We start from the raw sequence: 23,818 nt of genomic DNA on the forward strand, positions 1-23,818 counted from the left end.
ATAGATTCTCCATATTTGTCTAAGTAACCTTTTACCTATGCTCCAAGATGGCTTAGTGGTTAAGAGCATCGCCTGTTCTTCCAAAGGTCCTGAGTTCAATTCCCAGCAACCACATGGTGGCTCACAACCATCTGTAATGAGGTCTGGTGCCCTCTTCTGGCCTGTAGACATACACACAGACAGAATATTGTATACATAATAAATAAATAAATATTTAAAAAAAAAAATAACCCCAATTAGACTCACCAGCTCGACAAGCTAGAGTTTGGTGGAATCATTACTTTGTTTTGATTTCCTTGAGGGTAAACAGATGTCTGTTCTTATCTTTCCTCTTAAACAAATCTCACCCAAGCCAGTCCCTGGCAGTTTGTAGCATTCCCTGTCATGTGCTATTAACTATAGTGTGGCTAGTAGGATGGTCAGTATTTCTATAGAGAAGTAATCTTTTCTAATTTTACCAGGTTCCTTACCTCACCTCCTCTTTCCTCCTTCTCCTCCCTTTCCTCCCTCCCCTCCCCTCTGCTCTCCCCTTCCCTCACATCCAGTCCCCTAAGGTTTCTGTTTTTAATTGATTTATTGAGCACTACATTTTTCTCTGCTCTCCCCTGCCTCTTCCCTCCCCTTCAACCTCATCCAGGGTCTCCATGCTCCCAATGTACTTAGTAGATCTTGTCTTTTACTACTTTTCACGTAGATTAGATCCATGTATGTCTCTCTTAGGGTACTCATTGTTGTCTAGGTTCTCTGGGATTGTGATTTGTAGGCTGGTTTTGTTTGCTTTATGTTTAAAAACCACTTATGAGTGAGTACATATAATAATTGTCTTTCTATGTCTGGGTTACCTCACTCAATATGATGTTTTCTAGCTCTATCCATTTGCCTGCAAATTTCAATATGTCGTTATTTTTTTCTGCTGTGTAATACTCCACTGTGTAAATGTACCACATTTTCTTATTTATTTTTTGGGTGAGGTGCATTTAGGTTTTTTCAAGGTTCTGGCTATGACAAACAAAGCTGCTATAAACATAGTTGAGCACATGTCCTTGTAGTATTATTGAGCATTTTTTGGATATATACCCAAAAGTGGTATTACTGGGTCTTGAGGAAGGTTGTTTCCTAATTTTCTAAGAAATCGCCATACAGATATCCAAAGGGGCTGTACTAGCTTGCACCCCCACCAGCAATGCAGTAGTGTTCCATTTACCCCACAACCTCTCCTGCATAAATTGTTATCATTTTTTATTTTATTTATTTTATTTATTTATTATGTGTACAGCATTCCTTCCATGTGTGCCCGCAGGCCAGAAGGGGGCGCCAGGTCTCATCATAGATGGTTGTGAGCCACCTTGTGGTTGCTGGGAATTGAACTCAGGACCTCTGGAAGAGCAGTCAGTGCTCTTAACCGCTGAGCCATTCCTCCAGCCCCCATCATTTTTTTTTTATCTTGGGCATTTTTATCGGTGTAAGATGGAATCAATAGCCTGGTATTGGCATAAAAACAGACAGGAGGACCAATGGAACTGAAACAAAGACCCAAATATTAATCCACACACCTACGAACACCTGATTTTTGACAAAGAAACAAAAAATATAAAATGGAAGAAAGAACGCATTGTCAACAAATGCTGCTGGCATAACTGGATATCACCATGTAGAAGAATGAAAATAGATCCATATCTATCACCATGTACAAAACTCAAATCCAAATGGATGAAAGACTTCATAAAGCCAGCCACACTGAACCTTATAGAAGAGAAAGTGGGAAGTACACTTGAACGCATTGGCACAGGCGACCGCTTCCTAAATATATTCCCAGTAGCACAGACACTGATGGAAACAATAAATGGGACCTCCTGAAACTGAAAGCTTTTGTAAAGCAAAGGACATGATCAACAAGACAAAATGGCAGCCTATAGAATGGGAAAAGATCTTCACCAACCCTATATCAGACAGAGGTCTGATTTCCAAAATATAAAAAGAACTCATGAAATTGGTCGTCAAAAGAACAAATAACCCAATGAAAAATGGAATACAGACCTAAACAGAGAACTTTCAATAGAGGAATCTAAAAGGGCTGAAAGACACTTAAGGAAATGTTCAACATCCTTAGTCATCAGAGAAATGCAAACCAAGGTTTCTTATTGTAGCCCCACCTATTCTGAAACTTGCTCTGTAGACCAGGATAACCTTATACTCAGAGATTCTGTCTCTGCCTCCTGAGTGCTAGAATTAAAGGAGTTTTGTACCATGCCCCAGCATTTCCCTACTTCCTGAGGTCTTGTTTCTTTATTTCTATTTTAGCTCATTAGTATTTTATATATTCACACATCTATAGTAGATGAAAATTCCTCACTTTTCTTCTTATGTATATGCTTTGAAGAGTTGTGGACAGCTCTTGTATTGTTTCTTGATTGCCAGCCAAGTTATACACATTTAACTTCTTAGATGTTTCTTTATAATTGAGTTAGCTTAGCTTCCCCCCCCCAGGAACTGCCCCCCCCCCCATTTCATCTGTACCATGAATGAACAGACAAAAACATCCTATTCCCTGGTTTCTTCTATACCTTTTATTCCTTTACCCTTCTTTTGCTTTTGACATATTTCTAGTTGAGTTAAAGCCTGTCAGATATTGTTATTTGGACCATTTTGGCAGTACATGAATGACTGGCCTTCAATTGTCAATGTTGCACACAGTAATAGCTCCAGAAGTATGTGCTAGAGGAAAGAAAGGAAGTGTAAAAGAAGACTGAGGTGCAAATTAATGCATTCTGTAATAACATGGCAGATTTACCCGTGCCACTTAAAGTAAACCAAAGTACTAGAACTCTTCAACTTAGCTGTCCTCCTGTGATGTTGTATCTGTGTAGTAATCTGAGTTGGAGACCCCTGGTTATTGTTTGACGTTTAGCCATGTTTTTACTTGGTTTCTTTTCCCTTTTTAAATTTTTTTTTCTCCACCATTCCATGCAAGTGATCGGTACTTGCTGTCAAGTTCTGTGGTTATGAACAAAACTGGGCAGGGGATCATTTTGTTGGAAATTACATAGGCTCAGGTGGTAAATGTTTCTTGTCTCTGTATGTAACATTTGAGGCAAGTGCTTTTGGTTCTTGCTATTTCTATGCAAGTCACTGGTCGTGTTTAACAGCTGCTCCAGTGGAGATATGCAGGCAGAAGCACTAGAAGACCTTTGGTACTATTTATCAACACTGTGTTAGTTATACAACTTTTCTTGCCCTGATTGGCAGGGAGAAGCATACTGCTTCTAGATGATGCTGAGCTTAGTGTAAACTATGCCAGCATGGGATCTGGACTTGTCACAGTTCATGAGTCTTTTCAACTGGTGTGTTGAAAATGGATCCTCATCTCTACTTACCTTGTACATTAGAGAGGGAAAGGTCATACTCTAGGAGATAATGACTTATTGGTGACTTTTGTCACCAGTTCAGATAGCAATATTTAGTTGAAGGTTGAAATAGCACATACTTGGTCTTCTCATTTCTATTAGCTTTGTTGCTAGTACAGATTTGAATAGGCTAGCAGAGAAGGTTTCCTGTTTGTGTCTGTGACAACTTTCTAGATGATTGTCGTTTAATTTTTCAAGCATATTTTAAAAATAATTTTTTACCTCTTTCCTTATTAAGGCATAAAATATTCAGAATCTAATTAAACTTTTTCCCCAAATTATTTAATTCTGGCAAGGTCAAGGTTAGAATAGCAGCTGAAAAAATTCTTCCTGTGTAGTGTCCTAAAAATATTAATATCAGTTTTCCATATTTTACTCTCTACTTTCATATAAGAATTTAAATATGACTGTGTGATTATGAATAATGTGTTTCACTTAACTATCTTTAAGCAGATAGTTAAATAACTTGGAACCCATGAAAGTCTAAGTTAAAGAAGGGTAGTTTTTCATGTATCTTCTAAACTGTCAACAGTGTCGTATTCCTCTGTAGTATTTTTAGGCAGCTGATACTTCCTTCACTGTAGCTCTTGCTTCTTGTGTCTTTCCAATGCCTATCAAAGAACAAACAACATGCTGACCGGACTTTAAAGGGACAAAACAAAACCTCCAAACAAACTAACAAAAAACAAAAATCCAAGAACCACCCCATGCTAAATTACCCATGCAGTCTTGATGTGCATCAAAGTGAACAGTCTTACAGTGTGTCATTGAGGGAGGCTAGCAAGAAATAACAAGCAATTTGGCACTGACACAGGCTTATAGCCAGCAGGTTTTGTGTTTTTTGTGAGGCAGAGGGTTAAGCTTCACTAGAGCACTGAAATAAGGAAAGCAGTCTTGATCTTTCTTACTTAGACTCTTGTTTGTTTTTTCTTGCAGACCACCATTGTGTAATGTGTGTGTGTGTGTTGGGGGGGATTGTGGGGTTGTGGGTGTGTTTGAAATACAAGTACCCTTCCTCTGTACAGTTTCCACATTGAGTAAATGGCATTATTTTGTAGAGGGACTTCTATTGAATTTGCCTTTGTTAGCTTTTGTGGAGATTTTGTTTATGTTTGCATTTGTATTACACATGTGAAACTTTTGTGTAGTCTGCACAATCGATGGGAACTCCTATCTACAACTGCTCTGTTGGAGTCAGAGAACACTGCTGTCACCCACTGTCCCCTCTTCTGAAACCCTGACCATTGGGGATTGGAGTGTGATATGTCTGCTTCATTTAGGGTTGCACTCTCTACAGTCTCTTATTCTGTGTATGGTGATCAGTTGAAGATTTCTTGTTAATTGTTGCTAGGAGAAGCATCTCTGATTTGGGCTGAGAGATGCCTTGGTAATTGTTTTAATACTATGTCCGTTTAGCAGAATAACACTTATTAGGTTCTTTCCTACAGCTTTTGACCTGTCCAGCCACAGGTTCATATCCCGTTTAACAGTGCCAGGCATGGGTTCCATCCCATGGAATTGGCCATGATATACACTGTTTAGACAAAAAAATCTGCAACTGCTTCCTGTTTTTATCTAAAATTCAGGGTCAGTTCATGTTTTCTTGAATTTTGTCCTTTTTAGGAAGTTTGATAAGTTAATAGGTACAGAAATGAGTTTCCATGCAACTAAAGGATACATATTTAATTCCTTTCAAATCAAAATGCAAGGCAAAACAAAACTTTTTTAAAACATATCTCAACTTTCATGAAATTACAGTTGGTAACTTCGCGTCAGAAGTATGAAAACGTGGCATCAGGAGTTTTAAAGGAGCTGGTTTGAACAAGGACTTTTCTCTTTGAGTTAGAATTCTGTGAAAGTTTATAGAATTTCCTCAAAATATGAATTTATTTACTTTTATATTAATAAAAATGATATGCTTTCAAGTTGAATTTTAAATATTAGTGTTTTATGATCAATATAAGTATAAAGAATGTTTTTGAAGGAGAGGCTTATATTATTTTAACTGATTTTTTGTAAAATATTATTTACTTTGGGAGGAAAAACTAATCTGTTCTTGTAACAATATAACATGTGACAGAAAAGAAAGTAAATGGTGATTTGTGCTAGAGTTATTAAGAAGAAGCATTTGTTAATGCTGTGTGTATAGGAAACAATATCTACAATCGATTCTTTAAGATCATTGTGATATCTAACAGCTTTTTTTTTTCTGAGATGTATTTTTCATTTAGGAAGTATTTTAAAATCATCGAAAGGCTTTGGGTAAATGCGTAGATTAGACTTATGTATTAAATAAACTCACCTGTTATTTTCCCTCTTTCAAGACAGGTTCAGCAACACATTGCCTCATTACTTTAGCAAAACAAACAAATATTCAAATTGCCTTTTCTGTTCAGTGCTCATGTACTACTTACTACAATTACCGCTCTTTCAGTGTTTTCTATTAAGACTACTTTTTTTTTCTTTAGGAAGTACTGAAAAGGATTATGATGAGTTGCTTGCCAATTTTTATGGATTGAATATTTAGGCTAACTTTAACCTTCTGATTATGGCAATATCAGAAGAAACACAACTGAAACTTTATTTATTTTGTTCTGGTTTAAGTTCATTATAGTTTTGTCTTGACTTCCTAAAGACAAGGTTTGAGGATTTTTTTTTTATAATTGGATATATTGAATAGTACTATATATTAAATATTATTAATTTAAAGATAGTTTTATTTAAAATCTCCATTTCTTTTCCTGCGCTAAGACAGCTGGGCGGTGGTGGTGCATGCCTTTAATCCCAGCACTTAGGAGACAGAGACAGGGGTATCTCTGTGAGTTCGAGTCCAGCCTGGTCTACAGAGTGAGTTTCAGGTCAGGCTCCAAAGCTACAAAGAAACCCTGTCTCGAAAAACAAACAAACAAAAAAAAAAACGAGAGAGAGAGAAATATTAACTTAGAAAATACACACATAGGTACCTAAGAGAAATGCTGTATATTAGGAATTATAAAATCTAAACAACTTTTGGTCAGTGTTGTTGACATTCTCATTGTAGACAATAAATTCTATTATATTTTGTTTAATTCACAACATGTACTAAGATCTATTTTAGTTTGATATGATATGGTTTTCAGAAATTATATAACATGGAAAATTTGTTGGATAATACAAAATGAGATGAATATTTCTTTTAAACTCTTATTTTATTATGCCATGTACTAAATTTTTAGGTTTGCCTAGTGATTTATTTCATTTAAAAATTAATATAGCCAGGCGGTGGTGGCGCATGCCTGTAATCCCAGCACTTGGGAGGCAGAGGCAGGCGGATCTCTGTGAGTTCAAGACCAGCCTGGTCTACAAAGGGAGTTCCAGGACAGGCTCCAAAGCTACAGAGAAACCCTGTGTCGAAAAACAAAAACAAAAACAACAACAACAAAAAAAATAAAAATTAGTATAATTTCAGAAACAACTTTTTAAGTAGATGGTTTAATGTATTATTTATTATTATACAGCTAAAACACCAAATTCTTATTTCTAAATTGTGTTTCAAAACATGAATATTCTTTCTTTAGGCATACAGAGTGTAGGTCTTTGTCACATTTCAGTAGAGAATACATTACAAGAGGATTTTTCTTAATGTTTATATTTAACTAATTTCTGATATATTTGAATTTCTCCTGTGCTAACGTTATAAAATACTTTCACAAGTGTTCATATTTTCTGTGACATCTCACACAGCTCGGTTTTTGTCTGAAATACCATATGACTTCCCTCTTTCAGGCTTACACTGCAGGTTTTAAACTGCTGCTAGTACATGCAAGGTAAGATGACATTTAGATCTTTGAGCAACTCTCAGTTTTAGTATCAGATTTTTTTTTTTTTTAAAAAATCCTTGTCTTAAATCTTCTCACATTTCCTATTAAAACAATTTTATCAACACTGAACAAAGAAATTCAGGGTTTTGGCTTTAACAGCAATTGAAATGCATCAAAAAGTGGTGACTACAATACAATTTTATTAATGAATGATCTACATTGGTTCCAGCTGTGTCCATGTGATTAGGCCTTCACCAGGCAACAATGGGTATTTCCCTATTGCTTTTATTTGATTTCCAAGAATGTGTCATCTGATACATCAGCTTCTGCCAATGTGCCTCTGTCTAAATGTGGGGCTTTTTTCCCCCTAAATTTCCAAAGCATAAGTTGAATACCCACAAACACCCTGCTGTAATACTGTTTCTTTTGAGTACTGGCCTAGGTTTATCTGCATGGGTGTTGCATCCCAAATCTCCGACTACAAATTAAAGCAGATGCTTCTTACAGTTTATTAGTAAAATTTACAAAGTGTACTTGCGTGATAATGCTAAAGATAGTGTTTCTGCCTTTACATTTCCATCTTAATTTTTTTTCAGTGTTATAGAGGTGAACAGACTTGCAGATTGAAATATGATTATCTAGACTGTCCCTATCTCTGACCGTATGGTATATTTTTAAAGTCTTTTGTATGCTGTTTGTTTGGATGTAGTAATAGGAGGAGCGGCGGGGCTGCCTCCCCGGCACCCCGGCCGCCTGCTTGGCTTATGCCCCGAAATAACAACACACAAACTGTATTCATTTAAACACTGCTTGGCCCTTTAGCTCTAGCCCTTACTGGCTAATTCTGATATCCCGATCAACCCATCTCTAATAATCTTTGAGAACCGGTCTTACCGGGAAGATTCTAGCCTAGTCCATCCTGGGTCGGAGCTTCATGGCGTGTGTCTGCCCGGGAGCGGGGCATGGCATCTCTCTCAGGCGTCTGCTCCCTAGAGGAGAGCTGTGGAGTCTGACCTCACTTCCTCTTCCTCCCAGCGTTCTGTTTACTCCTCCCACCTATCCTCTAACCAATAAAATGGGCCAAGGCAGTTTCTTTATTAGCCAATGACCTTCCTCCATCATTTGGATAATTGTAAACTCTATTTTTAGTGCACATCCCCCAAAAGATAACCAAGTAGAAGTAGGCTCTACAGGAGGGGTTGTGTATCATGTAAGGATTCGAGAATTATTTTAAAAGAGAAAATAGATGAAATTGAAGTTGATATCCTCTTCCAAACATAGGTGAATGCTATTTTCTTATTATTTTTGACATTATATGCATTTTTTTTGGAATACTTGTTTTGAAAGGATCGATCTTAGGTTATTTTACTGTGATTATCTTTTTTTCTGTTCTTGGGGGTCTCAGGATAAAAAGGCTATGTTGTACTTACTCAGTTTTTTTGTGCAGTTAAGTTGTTGGCATCTTTTAACTTACTGTGTACTTGGTTTATGTAGACACATCCTATTGGTTTCTTCTTGAATACCTAATGGTGATGTATTAATGTGATAGTTCTATGTTTGAATAGAAAAACTAGAACTGGGCAAATTGGTGTGTACTCTAACAATAACTGTTTGAATGGATATGTAAGAAATATAATGATTAATATTAAAGCTATTAATCGCTCATACATCTAAAGGATATAATACCTTTAATTTGGGAAGTTTTGTTACTTAATAAATATTAATAAATTTAAGTATTATTTATAATAAAATCCTTAAATGTTATTCATCACAATTTCACACATATAAACACTGTCTCGATCATATTCTCCTTCAATTCCTCCTTCTTCTTCCCTCAGGCACCCTTAGCCCATTCCTCTTTCCTTTTCGTGTTCTTTCCTTTTCCCTGTCTTTTTTCTTTTCTTTTTTTCTTTTTGTAACTCACTGAGACCAGTCAGTGCTACATGGCAGAATGTTGGCTGACCTTGTTGACATAGTCTGGTACACTTCTTGTGTAGTAACTGTACCCAGAGTTAGTTCATGAATAAGATGGGCATGCCATATTCAGAAGATGGCACCTCACAGCACTCTTCTTAATTCTCTAGCTTTTGCATTCTTTCCGTCATGTTTTCTGAGCTTGGGTTAAGGGCTGAGTCAATAGTCACTTTCTCTCAGCATGGACCAATTCAAATTATCTGCAGTAGCTGCTGATGATCACAGAGAAGCTTTTCTGATTAAGGTTGAGAGCAACATGAATCTATGCACTTAACAAATATTAAGAAGGCAGTTTGACAGAATATCCATATAGCAAGACAACAGTATAGGATTCCTCCCTACGGCTAGGACCAGGACTGAATTTTCTCCTTTTGGATAGGTCTTATATGCAGTCCAAAAATGGATATTTTAACATCATAACTTGATAGTGTTATCAGCCATGTACCAAGTATTCACATATCAGGGCCTGTTGGGGATATTCTTATTCAAACCATTTAATCATATGGACTAAGACATTGATCATTTCTTTCAGGTTTTCCAATATGGTGAAATGTATCCTAATGACTCTCTGGATTTCATCAGTGTCTATTGCTCTATCTCCCTTTTCTCTTGTTTTAGTAATTTGGGTCCTTTCTCTTGCCTAATTTGGCTAAGGGTTTATCAATCTTATTAATCCTTTTAAAGAACCAACTCTTCATTTAATTGAGTCTAGTTGTTTCTGTTTTATTAGTGTCTACTCTGACTTGATTATTTTTCCCTGTTTATGGTTTTGTGTATTGTTTGTTCTTTTTTACTTCAGGTTCTTAGGCACATCAGTAAGTTGTTTACTTGGGTTTTCTTTGATTTGTCTGATGTAGACACTTAGACTGATACATCTCTTAGGACTATTTTTGTTGTATCCCACAGATTTGGGTATATTATAGTTTTACTTTTTTTTTAATTCCAGGAACTTTTAAGTTTTATTTTTTCTTTTTATTTATTCATGCTAGAGTTGACTGGCTTGATCTTGTTTAGATCTTGTGCAAACAGCCATAGCTACTGTGTATTCATGCTGGAAACAGTCCTGTCATGTTCCCAAGATAGTGTTTGCACCCATCCTCCTGGACCTCTGTTTCTTACAATTCTTATGCCTCCTCTTCTGTGATAATGCCTGAGCCTGGGGGAAGGGTGCTATAGATTTTCCATTTGTGACTGAGCACTCCATCGTTGACTGTCTGTGTTTGCAGTAGCTGCCATCTGCTACACAGAGAGGTCTGAGAGCTGCACTAATCAATGGGTAGAGAGATTTAAATTTAGAGGACAATTCGATACCGTGTAAATTTATACTAGTTAGGTTTACACTGAGTAAAATTATACTTGTTAGGTTCACACCTGGGGCCTGTGAGCTCCCCAACTTTGTGGTCTTGGCCAGATTTGGCAGTACAGGCATATGTTTCCTGTTCTAAAGTAGGCCTTAAAGCCAATCAAAAAGTGCTGAATTACCCCCTAGTATTCATAGTACTCCTGTCCTGGTCATTATTGTATTTTACAGGGTTTGAAGCTGTTTTTCCCTAGCAGCATGAATAGCTGCTTCTAGTACTCTGAAAATTAGCCAACAGGGAGGAAGCTTTTCATCAGTATCAAACAGGTCTCTTGGCCTTTACAAGTACCAACTTGCCTTCTTCATGTTCTGTGTAGTGTCAGTGTATAGTCACCAATGTGTGTATTATCTTCAGCAGTAAATTCTTGCCATCAGATTCTGGTGGAAAACTAAGAACAATAACAATAGCCTTTATTGTTTTGTGGATCCCTGGGAGATAGCTGGAGTTATTCCTCTACTTCATCCAAGACTTTTCATTTGGCAACCTATGGCTTCTGAGATGAACATAAGCCTATGTATAGGCTAGCTCCAATTACACACACACACACACACACACACACACACACACACACACACACAGATTGTAAAATAGTAGGTGTACCTATGACCTTTTGTATATATCATCAGAGTTAGTTATCCCTCTCCTTACATCTTCTACCCTATAGAACCATGTCTTTCCCAACTTACCAAGGTAAACCTCTGTTCTTATCATTTCTCCTTTCTCCTTCATATACCTGCGCTCTTCTATCCCTTTCATCCTTTAAGATTTTTATTCTTCCTCCTTTCCACTGATCTTTTCTTCAACTTCCTGGATTCTGTAGGGTCTCCAAATTAAACACACAGACCTAAATATTTTATACTTAGATTCACAGCGAGAACATGTGATTTTTGTTTTTCTGGGCCTGACTAGCCTCACTCTGTAAAGTTGTTGTTGTTTTTTTTTTTGTTTGTTTAAAATTTACCTGCAAAATTTATGATTAATTAATTAATTTTTTAACAACTGAAGAAATTTCCATTGTGTATAGGTACCACATTTCCGATGCCTGTTCATTACTTGCTGGCCATGCAGGCAGTTTACATGTCCTTGAATAATGGACAGAACATCCCTCAACAGGGATAAGTATTTGTCTCTGGAGTAGGAAATTGAGTTTCCTGCCCAAATGTGGTGTCATTAGGTCATGTGATTGATCTGTTTCTGACTTTCTGAGGAACTACTACAATGATTTTTCAGGGAGCATCTTCCTTTGATTTTCCACACTCTTGATTTAATTTTTTTGAAAGAACTTACTATTGGTCCTTTACTAAGAGCCAGCTCAGTTGCCTTATGATATTTATCATTTCATATTGCAAGCATAGATACATCTGAGGCCAGTAACTATATTTGATTCATCTAATTATAACAAAATGTTTAGTATAATTTTTAAAACTTAATCAAAAATGTTTGATAAATATTTTTTTATCATGTTTTTCAGTCATACAGACCTTCGTGCTCTCTGAAGAGTGACCTCAGGATGTTGAAGACTTAGAACCCTATCCGCAGAGCTCCTTCATCTCTTCTGGTTTATGTTTGGAGGTCATCATCCCATCATCAGGGACAGGTTTGTGACAGCCTTATACAAAGTATCTGTCTCATTTTAACCTTTACTAGCCATTGTCATCTAGTATTCTGTATTGCTTTCCTATTTGGCACATTTATTTCATGATCCTTCATATACTGCAGTTTAGAAGAAGTTTTTCTTGTGAAAACAGCTTGTCATGTTGCCTGATATTATGATGCCCAGATAGTAGGCACAATTAAGTACTTGCTGATTGGGATGATGAGTAAAGATCAGCTGAAATTGACAGGAAATATTTCTTGGCAGGCTTATCTAAATGGTGATAGGGTTATTGTTATAAGTTTTATGATCTCATATAGTTTCTGTGAAATCTAATCATGGATTGGTCAGGGTTTTTGTTTTGTTTTGTTTTTGTTTTTTATTTGAATGTCTATACATGTTCTGTCAGAAAATAGTTTTTTTTAGCCTTGGCAGCTCTGCTGGCCAATTTTATGTCAACTTGACATAGAAACTAGATTTATCTGAAAGAAAGGAACCTCCATTGAGAAATTGCCTACAGGTGATCCAGATCTTAATTAGTGATCCATAGGGAAGGGCGTGCCCATTGTGGATGGTACTGTCCTTGGGCTGGTGATTCTGTGTTCTATAAGAAAGGGAGTGAGCAAGTCATGGGGAGCAAGCTATTAAGCAGCACCCCTCCATGACCTCTGAATTAATTCCTGCTTCCAGGTCCCTTCCCTGTTTGGGTTCTTGTCCTGGCTTCTTTCAATGATGAACAGCAACATTGACTTGTAAACAAACCCTTTCTTGCCCTACTTGCCTTTTGGTGAATGGTGTTTCATCAGATCAGTAGAAACCCTAAGACAGCAGCTTAATTTTTAAGGTAATTCTGTCACTGCAATAAACAACTTATTTTCATTTGAAAGAATGAACTATTTTGAATATTCTAGTTGATTTTGATAATTACCTTACAAGAAAATAATGTTATAGTTGCATACATTGAACATTGTGTCTAGTATGTAAAGAAACAAGAGAATAGTATAAAAGCGATTCACTGTCTTAGAAGCAAGCTGCTACTGAATTGATGTTTGATAGATCCATCAGAATGAGTGTCCTCTGACCCACTTTACAAGGTCAGTTGTAGGGTATTGAACGCTAAAGATAACCTGAATTTTAATATCATTTGATTTTTGTGCTCAAAATTTGTAAAGAGATTCTTTTCTCTTTGTGATTTTTCCATCATAGTTATCTTATGTCAGTTCTGCTTGGATTATTTTTCTAGAATTCTGAAGATTGTAACTTGGCAGTAAAAAAAATCAATATTATTATATGGCTTCTAGTGACATAAGTATTCCCTTTGGATACCCATAAAAACATATAGTTTTCTCACTATAATCTTTATATATCAGCTTTCTTAGAGGTCATAGTATTAATGTTAGAGATGATCTTCTCAGGGACAGAAGTCACCACATTGGCCATAAAGTTAAAGATGCCACACAACACTTCCCAAAGATCATGACTTCTTTTCTCAACTAAATTCATGCTTATTTTGTGATATAGAATGTTATGTATTGATAGTTGATTTTTAATACCCCTTTAAATATACGAAATAGATTTGCCTTTGGTTTTATCATTAACATATTGTTTTTATTATTTTTATGTTCTCTGGAGAGTTATTTAAGTATAAGCTTTTTCTGGAAGTTTCTTCTTTTTTTCTTGTGTTTTAGGTTATATTTTAAACTGTGAGAAAATGGTTGCATTACAAAATAGTTCTAGGCACGAATTTTCTATTGATTAAAAAATGAAATTCACTGTTTAAATTGTAAAAATATGCCTGAACTTTGTTTACATTAAAATATTTGTCTTCTAAGTCTTAGTTGATACTAGATAATGTTTTATTGAGTCTCTGTGTATGTGTATGTATTAACAATGGGAAATCTGAGTGGTTATGGGGAGGGAAAGTCTTAAAATTCCAAGACTTTCTTTATTAAATATTCTCCTTATCACTTTCATTTGTTACCATGTGTACCACATGTGTGTGATTATATTTTAACATTTTTTATTGTTTTTGCTTTCTCAATGCAAAACACTGGATATTAAGTGTGAAACTAGAACTTCTTTTCAATTTTACTCATCTTGATTAAATATTTTTCTGTCTTTTAAAATTCATGCTTAGTTATTTGTAGCATAAATTAATTCCAACTTAAACCTCCAGACTCTGTTTTAGTTCTTGTATGCCTGCTCATAATTATCAAGTATCAATACAATAGTTTTATTTCTTAACATACTTAAGTATAGATTTTAGATATGTATATATAATGATCTCGATCTGTTTACAGTTATTTAATAATTGAAATGAATTTAAAAATTCACTGTGAATTTCTTATATTTCGTGCACTTGATAAGTAGTATTTGCCAAACCAGATTATAGTGTTGTAAACTGCTGTAGATAGCATCATTAGTTTTTCCTCTTATGGATTGTTTTTAAAGTAAGTTTATATATAATAATAATAATAATAATAATAATAATAAACACAGTAACTTCAGAAACCATTCTTAAAGCTCCTGGAGGGAGTAGACCTTCAGCTATTGGGAAGTAGTTTGTTATTTCAAAGAACTTGGCTTTCTTCCCTAACCTTAACAAAAAATACAGTTTCTTTTAATTGAGTTTAAATCATATTCAATGATTTTTAACTTTAGAAATAACATAAAACAGAAAAAGAGGCAAAATGACTTGTAATTCCAGTAAAATAATACAGATTATTATTTTAGCTTTTTGTGTGTGTACTCCTGTTCTGTATTTCATGGTATATTCTCATTTCATAATACACTTTTCATATGCTTACTTTTGTGTACCTTACATATGCTTACTTAGTGTACCTCAGCATGATTTTCTCCCAATAACCATTTAATTTTGAAAATCTTGTTCTTGAATATATTGACTTCTTAATAATTTATTTATATTTTATGTGCCTTGATGTTTTGTATGCATGTATGTCTGTTTAAGGGTGTTGGGTCCTCTAGAACTGAAGCTATAGATAACCATGAGCTACCATGTGGGTCCTGGCAATTGAACCCAGATCCTCTGGAAGAGGAATCAGTGCACTTAACTGCTGAGCCCCCTAGACTTACTTCATTCAAAAAAAAATGTTTATTTTATTTTATTTTATTTTTGCTTTTTATTTTTTTGGTGTTTCAAGACATGTAGTCTTGGAGCCTGTTTTGGAACTAGCTCTTTTAGACCAGTCTGGCCTCGAACTCACAGAGATCCACCTGCTTCCCCAGTGCAGGAATTAAGGGCATGCACCACCACCGCAAGCTAACAAGTGTTTTTAATGTATGTCTGTGTGCCTGCTTTACTTTCTGTGTACCGTGTGGGTGCAGGTGTTAATGGAAACTTAAGGAGCACTGAATTCTAGTAAATGCAGGTTACACGCACTTGTGGATGCCTGGATGGGAACCCAGGTGCTCTGAAACGAGCCATAAGAGCTCTTTAATTTCTGATTTATCACTTCAGCTTTCTTGATTGTTTTTAGTGCAAAAACTGAAGGTTATAATAAAGATTCTTCTTAACTTTGTTGGTTATTGTTCTGAAGTGATCTTGCTAAATAAAAAGTTATAAGTCTTTATATTAGTTTTCATTGTGTTTTTTATGTTAACAGGATACAGTATTTTAAAGCTAATTTTTTAAAATTAAACGTTAAGTTGTGTGTTGGTATGAAGGTATCAGATCCCCTGGAACTAGAGGTACAGACTGTTGTGAGATGCCGTGTGGGTGCTGGGAATTGAACTTGGGTTCTCTGGGAGCACAGCCAGTGCTCTGAATTGGCGGGCCATTTCTCCAGCACCAAAGCTAATCTTACATGTCAATAGAGTGGGCAGCATCATTCCGTCCACATTTAAAATTGCAGATTATTTTCATTTACTTTACAGATGGCTGAAATTTTGTCATCACCTGTGCTTGTTTGTGATTTAGACAGACTTGGAAGAGGTAACTTTGTACACTTTGGCAAGCATATATTGTGGAAAATTGTTGAGTTTATTTTATATTTTAAATTCATTTCATAGAAGTACTATCTAGAAATATAGAAGTGAGCTTTAGAGCATTGAACTAGAGGAATGATAATAAAGTAATAGTCTGCTATGTTCAATACAGCTGCTTTTATAGAAAATGCCGTATATTATGCAGTTTATTTTGGGGTCTAAATTATAGTTTCTATAAAATGACTTAGGAGATTTGTTGACTGATAATCTCATTTACATCAGAAGGTGTTTATAGTCTTAGGTATAGCTATCTACATGAATATAAATGGTTATATGTGGCTATGTATATATATCATATATATAATAGAAATTGCAGTTGGAATTATCTAACACCTAATAACCTTGCTCATTTGAACATACAGCTCACAAGATTACTCTTTTTGGGTTTCTTTTAGCAGAAAGTATTTAAAAATGCCTTTTTACTTCCACATTAAATAAAAGTCTAATTATTAAATGTGAAATGGGATCTGAAGTTTGATGGTAAGAGTGGCTTCTTATCTGTCCTAGTTGTGCTTACAGAATTAAAGTAGAATGATAATGAATCAAACAATGAAACTCTGCAAGTTTTTGTTAAACTTAATGTTCCTTATAGATATTGTATTAGACCAAAAGTTTCACATTAGCTTCGAATTCACTTATTTTGCTGTGTCTCCCACTTCTTCAGGAATTGTTACTTCTTTTGTAGCTATGGGTTAAAATCATTATACCTGTTGACTTGGTAAAAAACAAAACCCTGTCATTTTCCCATAGGTTCTGAGTTCTGTGAATAGTAATAGAAAGCAATCTATATTTGAAAAGAGAGCATAAGATATCTTCAAATGCTCTTGTTTTTAAGATCAGTTAGGCCTCGTGAGTAATGGGAAATGACTAGCAGCAAGTACAGTTCTCATAGCATGTTGGTTAGAATTTACAAGTGAAAGAAATGCAACTTTGAAAGCTGAAGAAATGCACTTTGTCTCCTTGATTTACCCTGGTATTAGCTATGTTTTTGTCATATACTGAGATATATCCCAGCAAAGTAATGGCATGGTCTCCATCCTCAGGAATTCCCTGGCTTCACAGAGCAGCAGGGTGTGGGCATTAGACTAAAAAATAAACTACTACTCTTGAGAGTATAGAGCAGAGTGGAAATTGTCTGTAAGAGATAGGAGAGGCTTCATAGAAATAGTGATTCGTGAGCAAAAGTTTTTGTAAAAGATCAAAAGTAAAAGAGAAGAGAGATAATGATGAGAACTAACAGGAGAGGAAAAAACCTGCAGCGTGAGTGTGGGCAGTTGGTACTGCTTGGGTGTAGTCTGGGGAAGGTTTAGGAGGGGGATCACATGGGGCTGTAATGAAGACAGTGGAGAGGGACCAAAAATGGAACCTGCCATTTACAGAGTGCTGGATTTTATCCTTATTTTTTTAATCTTCAATTTCAGATTTATATATTCGAAATATTACTTGTGGTTTATGGAGAATTATGTAGTGGGAACATGGCTGTATATTGGACTAGTTAACTCGATAGTGTAACTAGATAGTTTGATTGATGGAGTGATTTTCTGCCGTTAAAACTTTCTATTGAGACATACATAGATCTGTTATACATGGGAAGTAGAAAAAGTCAAGATCTCCTGAGTAAGTTGGGAGCATGGGGACCTTGAGGGAGGGCTAAAGGGGAGGGGAGAGGCAGGGAGGGGAGCAGAGAAAAATGTAGAGCTCAATAAAAATCAATAAAAAAAGAATAGAATCTTAAAAAAACTCTCTATTGATTTGTCAGATGTTATCCTATTTAAAGATGTCATCAAATGAATTCAATAAAATTAATTTGATGTTAATTTTGGGGTGTGTATGTGAACGCATATAGTGGACATGTCTGTATTTATGCATCTGTGCATTTGGTATATGTGCATGTCTGGTTTGCTGGTTTTTTATCTCTTGGGCCAAGGTCTCTTACTGAATCCAGCACTTATCAAATGGCTAAGCTGCCTGCTCAGTGGACTCTGGAGATTTGTCTATCTCCACCTTCCTAAGATAGAGTATTGCTAATTTTATAGTTTGAAATTCAAGAGACAAATAACAGCAAGTAGTTCAAAAAGGATCAGTATTTTACTTCTTAGTGAAATTAAATCATGGAACCTCTCACCAAAGGAAAAATACAATTATAATTTGCTATTTAACATAGAATATAACTTTAAAAATGTAAGTAAATAAAAATTTCATATGTACATACTTAATTATTTGTTACAGGGTTATTTGTTTGCTTTTTAAACTTATAATCAAGACTTCATTAATTCAAATCATGAAATAAAAAACTGATATTTTTAAGTGTAATGTTAAATCTCAAATCAAGAAAGAATAAACAAATTTGTCAGAGATAATTAAAGTCATATGTGGATGTAAAATTGTTACTTTGCAAAAATATGTACTTAAGAGATCATTGCAATTCATAATTGGAAAAACACATTAAAAATAGCTATAATTTGTCTCACGAACAGTATGGCATGTAAGATTTCTGTTCTAGCTTGGTTTCTGCTGCTGTGCTAAATCACTGACTAAAAGTCACTTGGGAAAAGAAAAGGCTTATTTGGTTTGTAAGTTATAGTTTATAAGCTGGGCGGTGGTGGCACACACCTTTAATCCCAGCACTCAGGAGGCAGAGGCAGGCGGATCTCTGTGAATTCAAGGCAGCCTGGTCTGTAAGAGCTAGTTCCAGGACAGGCTCCTAAGCTATAGAGAAACCCTGTCTTGAAAAACCAAAAAACAAAAACCCCAAAGGTTATAGTGCATCACCAGGGGAAACTAAAGCAGAGACCACTGAGCATTGTTTCTTACTGTCTTGCTTCCCCTGGCTTGATCAGCTTCCATTCTTTTACAGCCTAGGCCTGGGAAAGATAGTATTGTTGGCAGTGAGCTGGGTACACCCATATGAGTGAGCAATTGAGAATATGTCCATAGGCCATCTGATGGAGGCAGTTCTTCAACTGAACTTCTCTGCTCAGGTGTGTCAAGCTGACAGTCACATTAAGCAGGATACTTTCCTAAGGATTTTGATGCATCAATCCTTAGCACTTTGTTATCACAACAGGAAATAGTCAGACAAGGAAATAAAAAGAATGATAGAATAGTGGAAATATAAAATATTAGATAGCACTATCTTTTTAATATTATACCCAAAGTTATTTCTATTTAAGAACATACATTGATATAGTATATATTAGTAACATTAGTATGTATGTATCATAAACAATGCATTAACGTTTCCTAATAGGCATTATTTACAGTTTAAACAAATATTAGGGAAGTGGATTAATTCCTATTAGCCAGACTTTTTAATTTTATGTAGAATATTATCATTTCTCATAGTTTTTACATTGCAAGGTTAATTTATATTTTATGCTAAATTACATTTCAGTTTTCAGAGATTACATTGAAATGGGAGGAGTTAGGATGAATCTATTCTTGGTTTTTATAGTAACTAGATTTACAAAAACAATTTTTAATGGGGTCTTTTAATTCATTCTGTCAGTCTCTCTTTTTTGCTTGAAGAACAACTAAATATACCATGTTACTCTTTAGGAAAATCTGTTATTAATGTTAAATGTTACTGGGTTTTATTTTGTTAGTGGAATCATTTGTGGCATGTTTCAATACAGAAACCTTCTTTTCTAATTTTTTACTGTTTATTGAGATTACAGGTGTATTTTAACCATAGGTGTTTCCCTGATGAATAATTAAAAAAGCTGAGTGGGCTGGAAGTTAATACTAACTTTTCTCAGTACTGCTGTATTTTCTCTGCTGGGTTATAGGTTTCCTTTAAAGAATAGCCTGAAGTTGTTAGAGTTGCTGGGTGGAGATTCAATGAAGGGAGATAAACCAAGGCAAAGAAACACCTGGCGAGCCTTTGATGAGCTATTGGGAAAGTCTGATCAAATTATACTTCATGCAATTTATTCCTAAGGTCAGTGGTCTTATTTTTTTTGTTTGCTCTGCAAGCTAATTTTTCTAGATATTGTATATAGACAAATAGAAAATGTATTTTCAGTGATTGAATGAATTTTAAAGTAATGTATAGATTAACTTGTGGATCAATTTCTCATGTGTGTGGGATGAAAATTCTTGAAACTATCATCACTGAAACTACCCTTCATACATCTAGGTGTCTGTGGAGTATCATCATACAGCAGTTGCTTGGCTTTTAAAATTATTACTGGGTGTTTGGAAGAAAACTGAATATTACTTACGTTTGATTGTGCACCACATATCAGTACTGTGGGTTTCATATATATTTTAGTTTTCCAAACTCACTTAATATATTTGTTGATTCTAAGAATGAATGTTACGTTAGATTTTCTACTCTTTACTGTTAAGATTTTACAGTTACCACAGTTGTAACTGCTAGAGGAGTTAGAAAATGTAGTTCACCTTGAAAATGATCATGGCTCAGGGAATAAAGAAATTGGGTCAAGCTTAAAATAAATGCAGGTGCAGTAGCAAAAACTTTTAATAAAAAATTAAAAATATTCATAGTACCGAATTCAAGCTACTTTTTTATCATATATATATATATATATATCTGATTTTTATTGAGCTCTACATTTTTCTCTGCTCCCCTCCCTGCCTCTTCCCTCCCCTTCAGCCCTCTCCTATGTTCCTCATGCTCCCAATTTACTCAGGAGATCTTGTCTTTTTTCTACTTCCCATGTAGATTAGATCCATGTATGTCTCTCTTAGGGTCCTTGTTGTCTAGGTTCTCTGGGACTGTGATTTGTAGGCTGTTTTTCTTTGTCAAGCTACTTTTGTTCTGTTAATGTATTATTAGTTTCTAAATGAGGTGATTTTAATGGCATTCTCTTGTTGCTCAAGATAATTGCATGAAATACTTTTCACATTGCAACTCCCTTTTCAGTTGTTCTGGTAAATTTCAGGTAATTCTTAAATATGTTTGTTAGTTCTTTGGTGATCTTAGAAATACCATTTATGCTATAAAATTTTGTTGTAAATTTGTCTCATATGTCAAATTTAATGTTCAACATTTAGCCATTTTTATTAAATCATACTATTGATAATGATAATGTCATAAATTTTTAATAGTATAGGAGTTTCCTCAGTGCTGTCATTAGAGAATAAAATATGCTGAAGAAATGATTTTCTTCAATAAAAGTGTACTTATTTAAGAAGAAAACTGTAAAAGTAGCTAACCATTTAATCTGAAATATTTTTTTATGTTCTTCTAGGGATTAAGGGATGGCCATGTACTCTTTATGAGAAATAGTATTCTGAGTTTCCTGTGGTGAAGCTATATAGTTATTGTTTGGTATCTGATGTATCAGGTTTTGTTTTTGGTCCCCCCTACTCTCCCCTTCCTGTGTACCTCATTGCTATTAACAAATACCTGCCAAGAAGAAGCTTGTCAAGAAAAGGGAGGAAGGCTTTGTTTTGGCTTGGATCTTAAGACATACAGTCCCTTATGATGGAGGCGCTGAGCTGTGCTGCATGCTTCATGCTCTCTGCTCCTGACTGGAGGCTCAGTGACTTCACTCCATAGCTGTGCTTTCTCTAAAGTAACAGACCATCTCCTTTACAAGTACAAACCAAAATAAACCATTCCTCCCTTAGGGTGCTCTTTGCTTCTTCTTCTTTTTTTTTTTTAATTTTTTTTTATTGAGAAAAGAAGAAAAAAAACATAAACAAAAAACAAGTTTCCGCCTCCTCCCAGCCTCCCATTTCCCTCCCCCTCCTCCCACCCTTAACCCCCTCCCCCCACTCCTCTCCCCCTCCCTCTCCAGTCCACAGAGCAGTCTGTGTTCCCTGCCCTGTGGTAAGTCCTAGGTCCTCCCCCCTCCGTCCATATCTAGGAAGGTGAACATCCAAACTGGCTAGGCTCCCACAAAGCCAGCACATTAAGTAGGATCAAAACCTTGTCAGGAGTTTGTCCATGATGATGATGAAAATAACTGATAGAGAAAGCTGCTGCCGAGGAATTGGTCTGTTGCTGGATGGACCTGACCACCTGCTTAGAGAGAGGCCTCTGGAATTGAATTGGCAGAGAAATATGGGAGAATTTGGGACTCTCCTAGTTACTTGTAAGCAGAATTTAGGCATTCTGAAGAAAAACTGGAAGAGCAGAAAATGCTGAGAGAAATTCAGAAGATGGAGGCTCAGCTTCTGGGGATTCAGAGGGAAATGAGAACTTGTTGGGAGCTGGGTAGAGGATGTAGTGTTACACTCTGTCAAGAAGCAGGTTTGATTGTGCAGAAGTCCTGAGAGAGTGGGTGGCCGCATTAAAAACAATGCACTGGTCTGTTGGGCAGCGGAGATTTCTAGACAGTAGGTAGCATTCTGGCTGTGTCGTGGTTACCGTTTGCTGCTCTTAGCCAGGTCTGTAGTAAGAAAGTGCGGCAAACAGAGCAGAAAGTCATGGGAAATGTACGATTTAACTAGGAAAGGATTGTAAAAAAAATTCCAAAAGTTGTAGACTGGGAAGGTATGGAGAAAGTAGCTGTGATTGTTAAAGAAATGAACTTCATTAAAGAGAATTGGCAAGCTCCACTTGTAAAAACAATGGAGTCGGTAGGAAATGTGCACTGAGTGCAGGATGCCACTCATCAAAGGCTGAATCTGTGACAATGAAAGTTCATTTGAAAGCAGAGAATGCTGCCTAAGGGGTTCCCTGTGGAATAGAAACTGCTTAGGAATTATTTTCTCACATTGATTCTAGAGGGCCACCACAGCTCTGCTCCAAGGGAACCAGGCTACATTTCCAACAGAACTTGGCAGTGCTGTCCATGTGGTACTGGTTTTCCAGATATGAGAGATGAAAAAGCAAGGGGTCATAGAAGCATGAATCAAAGTTCCCCAAAACCACTAAGGACAGGCAGTATGTGGCAGTCAGATTCCCTGTGCTGAATCCTTATGATGAGCTATGAAGTGACACTCATGTGACAAGAGAAGCCCCAGGGTGTTAGAGAGGCCTGGGCCATGCATCATGCACTGAGGAAGGCTGCAGGGTGGAAGCAGGCGGCAGGGCTTCCCAGTCGTGATTCTGCAGATCCCAGAGGACAGCTATGTAGCCAGAGGATTGCCCTTTTAGTCTTCAGTCCTGTGTACTATGACTGTGTGGTATTTCCAGAAAGGCTTAAGTGAGGGAAGACTAACCTGTGAATGTGTATGGCACCATCATGTAGGCTAAGATTCTTGATTGAATATAAATGAAGTATCAAAAAGCAAAAAGCAAGCTAAAGCCAGGTGATGGTGGTGCATGCCATTAATCTCAGGACTCAGGAGGCAGAAGCAGGCGGATCTCTGTGAGTTTGAGGCCAGCATGGTCTACAAGAGCTTGTTCCAGGACAGACCCCAAAGCTACAGGAAAACCCTGCCTCAAAAAACAAAACAAAATAAAACAAAAGACCAAAACAAAGCAAAAATGAAATAGAACTTTAAAATCAGAGGTCTTTTTAGCTTTATCTAAGTACTGTCTTAGCCCCCTGCTAGTATTCTGAAAATGCCTATATGGCTGCCTGCTTGTGAACCTCCTTTATATGAAGGTAACCACCTGCAGTTTTCTCTGGCTGCTATTAAAATGGGCAGACAGGGCATTCCCTTTATATTTTACAAATACTGTAATAGCAAAGTGGGTGCTTTCAACCTCATGCTTACTTATTTCAAACAGTGAAAATATTTAAACCATCCTGTAAAGTG

At 36.1% G+C, this 23,818-nt stretch overlaps 1 protein-coding gene across 7 annotated transcripts in view; it reads left to right on the forward strand.

Moving 5' to 3' along the window:
• The window catches only part of LOC121462986 (glycosyltransferase-like domain-containing protein 1), a 354,055-nt gene that overhangs the window by 86,720 nt on the left and 243,517 nt on the right, over positions 1-23,818 (forward strand). For 6 of the 7 annotated variants that reach the window (XM_041674978.1, XM_041674980.1, XM_041674983.1 and 3 more), the window contains 2 exons: positions 12,011-12,136; positions 19,927-20,078. In XM_041674978.1, coding sequence (XP_041530912.1) covers positions 20,025-20,078 — 54 coding nt within the window. In that variant the 5' untranslated portion in view covers positions 12,011-12,136; positions 19,927-20,024. The remainder of the gene's footprint in view (positions 1-12,010; positions 12,137-19,926; positions 20,079-23,818) is intronic. The other variant, XM_041674982.1, reaches the window with a different exon arrangement.

Source organism: Microtus oregoni, unplaced genomic scaffold, assembly GCF_018167655.1.
Source record: "Microtus oregoni isolate MIOR12 unplaced genomic scaffold, Mior012 000025F_ref0000491, whole genome shotgun sequence".
Lineage (NCBI taxonomy): Eukaryota > Metazoa > Chordata > Mammalia > Rodentia > Cricetidae > Microtus > Microtus oregoni.